At 44.4% G+C, this 8,943-nt stretch overlaps 1 protein-coding gene across 2 annotated transcripts; it reads right to left on the reverse strand.

Annotated features, from left to right (window-relative positions):
* Positions 1-5,135: 5,135 nt before the first annotated feature.
* LOC129555880 (antileukoproteinase-like) lies at positions 5,136-8,686 on the reverse strand. Of its 2 annotated transcripts, XM_088843742.1 has the most exons (5): positions 8,333-8,686; positions 7,032-7,193; positions 6,469-6,618; positions 5,975-6,077; positions 5,136-5,391 (listed from the first exon to the last, which is right to left on the reverse strand). In XM_088843742.1, exons 1-4 carry the CDS (start codon positions 8,415-8,417, stop codon positions 5,983-5,985), a joined length of 492 nt encoding a protein of 163 aa, XP_088699868.1. In that variant the 5' UTR covers positions 8,418-8,686; the 3' UTR covers positions 5,136-5,391; positions 5,975-5,982. The 2 variants fall into 2 exon arrangements, with proteins under 2 accessions (XP_088699868.1, XP_055281791.2); XM_055425816.2 differs by lacking the exon at positions 5,975-6,077 and having other exon boundaries at positions 8,333-8,654.
* Between the last annotated feature and the right edge of the window lie 257 nt (positions 8,687-8,943).

Raw genomic sequence — 8,943 nt, forward strand, 5'->3', positions numbered from 1 at the left:
TCAGTCATTATAACATCATACAGAGTATTCTCTGTGCCCTGAAAATCCTCTGCGGTCCGCCTATTTATCTCCCCTTTCCCAATCTCTGGCAACCACTGACCTTTTAACTGTCTCCATAGTTTTGCCTTTTCCAGAATGTCACAATGATCATTTTGCCTAATCTTCCTTAGGTCAGGTTTCCTGGAAAACGGTCTCAGAGGCAGATGCTTGTGTGCGGGAGGTTTGCTGGCTGTATACCGAGAAGCAACATCTGTGAGACGTAAGAGAGAAGCAGGGCCTGGGAGAAGTGGAATTGCGATGCATGGCAACAAAGGCTCAGCCAATCCCCTGGAGAGCTTTGAGTGGGTTGGGGGGAGGGTCCTTCAGAGGTGCCCCGAATCAAACTGTGGAGCTACGCCTTTGTACCCCAGCATCAACCAGTCAGCGGATACAGATTATCCCTGGGAGTGGCGTGTAACTTTGGATGAAACAGCTCACTATGGCCCAGGAAAATTCCCAGGGAGGGACTCAGCTGTGAGCGTGAGCAACACCCCAGCGACAGAGAGAATGAGTGTCTTCATCCAAAGGGGATCTGACAGCCCACTACAGTAGCCACTATATAATCTGGAAAAAAAAAAACCTCGAAATAAAGAAAAAGAATAGGAGGCTTGGAGATAAAGATACTGAGATCCACCAGTGACTTACTCTATGATCTTGGGCATATCTTTTCTTTGGGTCTAGGTTTTTCCATCTCTACACCGAGGCAGGGTTATTGGACTCACTGGGACACTCCTAAGTCACAAGCCCCAGGTGAGCAGGTGTCCTGGAAGCTGACCACAGGAGCTGGAGAAGATGACCTGAGATGAGGCTGAGAGGTGAAGAAGCGAACCTTCATCACAGGGAGTTCACCAAACTTGATGAGGGGGCCCATCCCACTGGGACTTTCCCTCCAAGGTGCGTCTATGAATCATTAGTTCGTAAAACAGCAGAACAAAGTGGAGCCTTAAAGGTCAAGTGGCTCATCCTTTTTTTATACAAGGAGTCGAGGAACATGGCCAGTGTCGCAGACTGAGTCAGCAGCAAGCTGGGAATCAGCCTCTGTGCCCGAAACCTTGTACATTTATTGGTACATTTATTTATTCACTGGTTTCTCAACATCCACGTTGCCTTTTCCTTGAGAGACTGAGTCAAAGCTTGTTTTGGTTCAAAGAAAGAGATACCCCTCGAGCTAACTTCCCTGAAAGGAGAGCTATGTGAAGAGTTGGGATGAAAGAAAATCTGCCCACCCTCCAGGCTTCTTAAAAAAGGAAGAAACCAAGGGACTAGTGATTTGAGCACAAAATTCTGTCAGTCAGTGAAGGGCAGACTCAAAACTGACCAAGAGGATTGGAAGGGCAGACATTCTTTTAAAACAGTAAGGCAGAAAAAATTAGCCTTGTGGTCCAAATATTTGATTTTAGATAAGCTTGTTGACAATAAGTTCTAGCCAGAGTGGAAGACCGCTGGGAGACCTCACTAGTCACAAAAGTTTTTTGATTCCTCCCTTTTTCAGAGCCATGTCTCACTTTCTTTCCCATGCCAGGAATGGCTGAGCCCAGGGTTCCTACCTTTCAATTTCTGCAGAAACCAAAGCCTCCAACTTCTTTAGGAGATGCCTGAGTTCCAGGCATACATAGACCTAGACCTGGGAATCTATTTTTTTTTTTCTTGTGAGTTTTTTTAAATTATTAAGTTATAAGAATTATCAGATACATAATTTGTAAACATTTTTTCTCCCATTCTGTGTAGAGTATCTTTCACTTTATTGATGCTATCTTTTGAAGCACCAAAGTTTTAAATTTTAATGAAGTTAAATTTCTCTCTTTTTTCTTTCAGTGTTTATGCTTTGGATGTCTTATTTAAGAATTATTTGCCAAAATTTACCTCTGTGTTTTATCCTAAGAATTTTATAGTTTCATCTTAAAATTTATTTAACTCAAGGATGATGACTTTACAATTTGTACAGGTATTAAAACAGCACCCTCTCCACTATTGAAAAAATCTCCCTCTCTTTCCTACTCTTAATTTCAGAGCCTTTGAAGCATTCTACAGGGCTTCTCATAAATATCTCCTGCTGCAAACCCTTAGCTTTCACTTTTCTCCAATTTGAAATTTTTATTTCCAGTTCCATATTGTAGCCACTGGATACAAACGATTTCTAGTTTCACACAAGATGGTTTTTGAGTTTCTGTTTCTTACTCTCCATGTTAGGTGTTAGGTGTGACTTTTGGAAGGAAAAGAAAATGAGATTTTTTTTTTTTTTTGAGAAAGATTTGTTTTGTCCTAACATTGGATTCTTGAAGTACCTAGAGTGGTGGCAATATATATTCATTTTATTTTTAAGTAGTAAATCTTTTAAATTAATTTTTTAATTGGAGAATGGGTGATCTACAATGTTGTATTAGTTTCTGCTGTACAGCAAAGTGAGTCAGTTATGCGTACACATGTTACTCTTTTTAGCTTCTATTTCCAGATAGGTGATTAGAGTATTGAACAGAGTTCTTTGTGCTACACAGTAGTTTCTTATTAGCTATCTATTTTATATATCGTAGTGTGCATATGTCAGTGTCAGTCTCCCAATGTATCCCTCCCCTGCTTTCTCCCTTGGTAACCATAAGTTTGTTTTCTACATCTGTGATCCAATTTCTGTTTTGTACATAGGTTCACTTGCACTATTTTTTTTAGATTCCAAATATAAGTGATATCATATGATATTTGTATTTCTCTGTCTGCCTTACTTCACTCAGTATGACAGTCTCTAGGTCCATCCAGTTCAGTTCAGTTCAGTTGCTCAGTCATGTCCTACTCTTTGCGACCCCATGAGCTGCAGCACACCAGGCCTCCCTGTCCAACACCAACTCCTGGAGCCTACCCAAACTCATGTCCATTGAGTCGGAGATGCCGTCCAACCATCTCATCCTCTGTCGTCCCCTTCTCCTCCTGCCCTCAATCTTTCCCATCATCAGGGTCTTTTCAAATGAGTCAGCTCTTCATATCAGGTGGCCAAAGTATTGGAGTTTCAGCTTCAACATCAGACCTCCTAATGAACACCCAGGACTGATCTCCTTTAGGATGGACTGGTTGGATCTCTTTGCAGTCTAAGGGACTCTCAAGAGTCTTCTCCAACACAACAATTCAAAAGCATCAATTTTTCGGCGCTCAGCTTTCTTTATAGTCCAACTCTCACATCCATACATGACCACTGGACAAACCATAGCCTTGTTGGCAAAGGTCCATCCATGTTGTTAGAGATGGCATTATGTCATTGATGTATTAAATCTTAAAGATAAATAACCAGTTTCCATAGTCAGTACTACCTGTCTCATTTTTAATTCCTCTTCTATGAAAGAAGGCATCATCCTGCATTTGGTGTATATTCTTTGGTATGTACTCATAACCAGCTTGATTATTTATGTGCAACTTTTAAAAAACATATTTATTTGTTTACTTGGTTATGCCAGGTCTTAGTTGCAGTCCTGGGATCTTTAACTGAGACATGCAAACTCTTAGTTTTGGCGTGTGGGATCTAGTTCCCTGACCAGGGATCAAACCCAGCCCCATGTATTGGGAGCATGGAGTCAACCACTGGACCACCAGGGAAGTCCCTTTATGTGTAATTTTTTAATACATATGAATATTTCATTCTATACATTTGTATCACCAATGCTATTTTCCTAATAAATTTTCTGTGATAAGTCTCCATATTGATTCATATAAATTTATTTTTATTTTTCTACAGCATAGCAAGTATATCAAAGTATGAAATTTAACTATTTCACAAATGCAGGCCATGTTGACTGGTATCAGTTCCTGACTCTTTGGAACAATCTAATGCTAAGCATCCTAATACATGTATTAGATTCCCATTGGCAAATATTTTATCTTTCCTGTGTTTCTGAAAGGAAAATTGCTAAATGATATATGTAACTTTTTAGTTTTATTAGGCATAGCCAGATCACTCTTCCAAGTGATTGTACCAATTTACATTTCCATCAGCAAACTATGAACGGTCTCTGAGTGTTTATATTGTAGCCTTTCTTAAAATTATTTATTTGCTTATTTTACTCTTTTGGCTGTACTGGGTCTTCATTGCTGTGTGTGGACTTTCTCTAGTTGCAGCGAGTGTAGTCTACTCTCTGTGGCTAGCGAGTTCTCATTGCAGCGGCTTCTCTTGCTGCAGAGCACAAGCTCTAAGTACACAGGCTTCAGTGGTTGCTCCACCGCACGTGGGATGTTCCTGCACCAAAGACCAACCCTGCATTGGCAGGTGGACTCATAACCAGTGGATCACCAGGGAAGACCTACGATGTAGACTTTTCATTCCTGCCATTCTGAAAAATAAAAAATGGTGTCTGGTTGTTTTACTGGTTTTTTCTTGTAACTAGGAGAATCCCGGGGACGGGGGAGCCTGGTGGGCTTCTGTCTGTGGGGTCGCACAGAGTCGGACACAACTGAAGTGACTTAGCAGCAGCAGCAGCAGCAGCAGTGACATTGAAGGTCCTATATATCTACATACAATCTGCTATAATAATCTCTTATTTGATTGTCCATCCTATTCATAGTTCATTTTTTTTCTAAGAGGTTGGCTGTTTTTCTTACTGATCTGTAGAAATTCTTCACGTATTTTTCTATTTCTTTGTCTGTGATAATCATTTACTTCTAAGCTCTCATTTATCTTTCAACTTTGTGTGTGTGTCAGTTTTGTTCCTGATGTCATCAAATGTAATCATTTCCTTAAACTCTTTGCACCTTGCTTACTCTGAGGTAAGTCTAACTTTTGCTGAGCATCTACTTTGTGACGGCCAGTGAGCTATTCCATTCACATGTTATCACCTCCAATCCTGATAACGTTAAGAAACTGTCATTGCTGTTGTCATTTCCGTGTTACAGTTGACAAGACTACAGCTCAGTAGGACAAAGTCATTGCCCAAATCTACAGAACCTGTAATCTATGAATGTAAGATTTAAACCTGTATCTGCTTGGAACCAAAACACTCTCTTCTTCCGATTGCTATTTTATGGGTTTTTGGAGAAACCCCTCACATTCAGACATCTTATTCTTCATCTCACTCCTCATACCCTAGCCCCACACTCAAAAGAGTCAAGGAAGATGGAAATGCAGAGAAAATCTAGTACATTTATTTATTCACGGATCAACAGGCATTTCCTGTCGTGTGCCAAGCTTCATGTTGGATGCTGGGGTACATAGATAAAACAGGCCAGATCTCGTCCCCAAAGGAGCAGTGGTCACAAAACCACATCTTGACCAAGGTGCTTTCATTGTTTTCCAGGCCTGCAGGGTGGGGAGTGGGGGGAATCCCCAGAGCACACAGACCAGGAAGTTCTAATGTTTTTGACCTGGAAAGGATGAATCTGTAGAAAGAAAATAAAGTGGAGCCTCAGCACAGGAATTGTTTAAGTGACCCCTATATCCTTCCCACCAAGATGGTCCTTCCACCACCAAGTCCTAGGTCCCTTTTGATGAGTAGAGAGCATGGTTCTGGAATGGTTGAAACGGTGCTGGCCTTTGATGTAGGAATCAAGACAGAATCCAGGCTTTTCACAGGCTCTTCTCTGCTGCCTTCTTATAAAATCAGAGCATTGAGCTAGATTGACATCTATGCATCTTACTAGAGTTCCCTGGGGTTTCCCTGGTGGCTCAGAGGTTAAAGCGTCTGCTTCCAATGTGGAAGACCTGGGTTCAATCCCTGGGTCAGGAAGATCCCCTGGAGAAGGAAATGGTAACCCACTCCAGTATTCTTGCCTGGAGAATCCCATGGATGGAGAAGCCTGGTAGGCTACAGTCCACGGGGTCGCAAAGAGTCGGACATGACTGAGCGACGGAACGGAACGGAGAGTTCCCTGTGGTTCCAGATAACTCAGCCAATCAGGGCCATAACCATAGCAACATTCTCTGAATGCAAACTGTACTTCAAATCTTAAAAATCACTTTTACATTTAGTATCACCGTGGATGGGGCTTCCCTGGTGGCTCAGAGGATAAAGCATCTGCCTGCAATGCAGGAGACCCGCGTTCAATCCCTGGGTTGGGAAGATCCCCTGGAGAAGGAAATATATATAATTGCATCCATTTTACAGATGGGGAAACTGAGGTCGAGGATGAAATAATCAGATGCTCATAGTCACACAGTCAGTCAGAGGCAGAGATGATATTCAAAGATAGAACTTTTGCCTCTTGTATCACGCTCCTTCCTCCTGCCTTATTCCAAGAAGATTTCCTTCCTAGGACACAGCACAGCCTGTCATAGGTGCCTCCTGAGACTTGTCTAGAGAACACTAAGGAGTGAAGGTCACTGAGGGGCAGAGAATCTGCCTGGGGAATGGAAAAGTACTGGAAGATGTCAAGCAACCTCTTTCACATACAAAGGTACCATTAGATTGAGAGTATATTAAGGTCCAGGGGGATGCGGAGCTTGCTAGATCTTCTAACCTTTCACCGGCAGGACGCATGAATTCCCACATGGACCCCTGCAGCACTTGAAACCATTCAGGCAGTGGCTGTCGTTCTGGCAGTCATTAAAGGAGTTGGGCCTCTCACAGTGGCCGGTGACCACTGGACACTTCCCAGGAGTGACTTTAACTGATGAAAACAAAGTCACAATTCAGAGGCTTCACCCCTTGGGACATCACCCAAATTCCCAACTCCACCTTCACCCCATACGTGGGAATTGGTTCTTCCCCAACTTCAGGATCCAATCTGAGGCTGGTGCACATCCTAAAGGAGACTCCCTCCCACCAATGGGACCCCTACCAGTGTCTGACATACGTGTGTCTGATGGACAGACTGATTTGTGAACTGACTGACCTGCTGGCTGACAGGCTCACCAACTGGCCTACTGTCTGCCTGAGAAAGCAGAGCAGGTAGAGCGGGTGGAGGAGCCCTGACTCTCCCATCCTCCACCCCAGTTCAGACGGGCCGCCTCCACTTGCCCAAGAAGCGTGTCCTCAAGCTCAGACCTCCCTGACCCCCTTCCCAGGACTGGACTTCCTCACCTGGCTTTGACGCGTCTACGGGGTCCGTGCATTTGATGCCACAAAGACCCTGGCAGCATTTCTGCCTCTTCGGACACTGCCAGTCACTCTGGCATTCAGGGGGTTCATATACAAGGCACGGCACAGGGCGTATGAAAGGACAGGCTCCAGGTTTACCTTTTTCTGAAGGGTAAGAACAAATGAGGAAGAAGAAGCTGGCGCTGAGTCATGATCACAATCCTGCAGAAGGAACCAGGTGAGAGAGAAAACCGAGCCCAAGTAGCTGACCCCAGAGAAATGAAGGGAGCCATTAGGATTCCAGTTTCAAGGCCGGTGTGGGACAGTGCCAAGCTCAGCCAAGCCCTCCACCAAGAGGGAGTCAATGGGAAAGGAGGTAGAGATGGTGGTGTGCCACTAGGTCTTTCAAGACGGAGACTTTGTGGAGTTTGCCAATTTCCCTGGCATAAATATTCCCACTGTTCCTTATTTCAAGCTACCAATGTGAGGGCTTCCCTGGTGGCTCAGAGGTTAAAGCGTCTGCCTCCACTGCGGGAGACCCGGGTTCGATCCCTGGGTCGGGAAGATCCCCTGGAGAAGGAAACGGTAACCCACTCCAGTATTCTTGCCTGGAGAATCCCGTGGACGGAGAAGCCTGGTAGGCTACAGTCCATGGGTCGCAAAGAGTCGGACACGACTGAGCGACTGAACGGAATGGAACGGAATGTGACATCAACTACCTCACAGAAGTTCTGAAGATCTCACAATCAGCTATTGCATGTTTGTATAAGTCAGCTCCAGGGAGTGCTGAACAGAGTTCATTGTCAGGTATCCTTGGCCCAGGGCTGGCTGGGAGGGAGGCAGAAAGAGACAGTGATGGCAGGAGAGGCCACTCATTCGAGATTAAACAAAAGAGAACAGATCAACTGAGAAGGAAGTAACACTTTCTATTTGCTTCTCAGCAAATAGAAAGAAATAGAGAGTGACCATTAACAACAACAACAACAAAAAAAAAAATTAAGAGAAACAGAGAACAATTTGGAAAATTAAAACAGATAGTAACCAAAATAATGTGACAGAGGAAAAAATTAAACAGTAAAGAAGGAGCTATAGAGAAAGAAAAATAAGAAATACAGGGGCTTATTTCTGGATACACAGAAGCCCTCTTAGTTGAAGTCCTCAGAGACATGCTTAAAATTAAGGGCCATAGGCCACTGGAAAGAGGGCTTCAAGGCCAGCCCCCAGGCTAAAAAGAAGGGGTTATTCCCACCCTGAGCCATCATTGATTCTGGCACCTGGGTATGGCCTGAGAGAGTCCAACTCACGTTTGGGAGCACCTTCTACAGCCCAGGGCATCAGGAATCCAAAGGCAAATATCACCAGGAAGACGATAAGGCTGCTGGACTTCATCTTGAGCGCAGGTGGGGCGGTGGTGACCAGTGTCAGCCTCACCCTTTATACCCGCCCCGATGGGTGTGCTCCCGCCGGAACTGCCCTGAGTTCTCTCAGCTGCTATTTCCTCAGCAGGAAATTCAGGTAAGGACAGTGACCGCCATCCAGAGTGTTGCTGGCTCTTTCCTGCCCTTAGGCAAGAGCGTGAGGACTAGGAAGGGGAATGAAAGACTTGGAGGGGGTGGTGTCAGAAAGCCACTTGGGAACACGTTAGGGGACCCTGAATCACCCTCCTTTGGGGAGGAGTGGGAGAGGGGCAAAGAGAGCCAAACAGGACATTACAAAGGAACTTGTTAGAAACCCGGAATCATCAGCGAGCTGGGGCCTCTCAAAGTGCCATGATTTTCCCACACTCCGGGACTCTGGAGGATTGCCACATTTGTTACCACATTACCCAGGGTCACTCCCTTCCCTAAAGGGCGGGTGACATTTTCTCTTGTTCTGTCCTGAGTTATTACCATGTAATACTTGCAGGGCCAGTCAC

This window comes from Moschus berezovskii, chromosome 15 (assembly GCF_049115385.1).
Source record: "Moschus berezovskii isolate FMDL1 chromosome 15, NW_MosBer_1.0, whole genome shotgun sequence".
Lineage (NCBI taxonomy): Eukaryota > Metazoa > Chordata > Mammalia > Artiodactyla > Moschidae > Moschus > Moschus berezovskii.

Excerpts from the sequence above, each read along its gene's own strand:
- LOC129555880 (XM_088843742.1), bottom strand. The coding sequence starts at position 8,417 with ATGAAGTCCAGCAGCCTTATCGTCTTCCTGGTGATATTTGCCTTTGGA. Across the intron at positions 7,194-8,332 it reads TGTAGAAGGTGCTCCCAAAC|AAAAAGGTAAACCTGGAGCC; the intron begins GTGAGTTGGACT and ends CTTACCCTTCAG. Across the intron at positions 6,619-7,031 it reads CGTAGACGCGTCAAAGCCAG|TTAAAGTCACTCCTGGGAAG; the intron begins GTGAGGAAGTCC and ends TGTTTTCATCAG.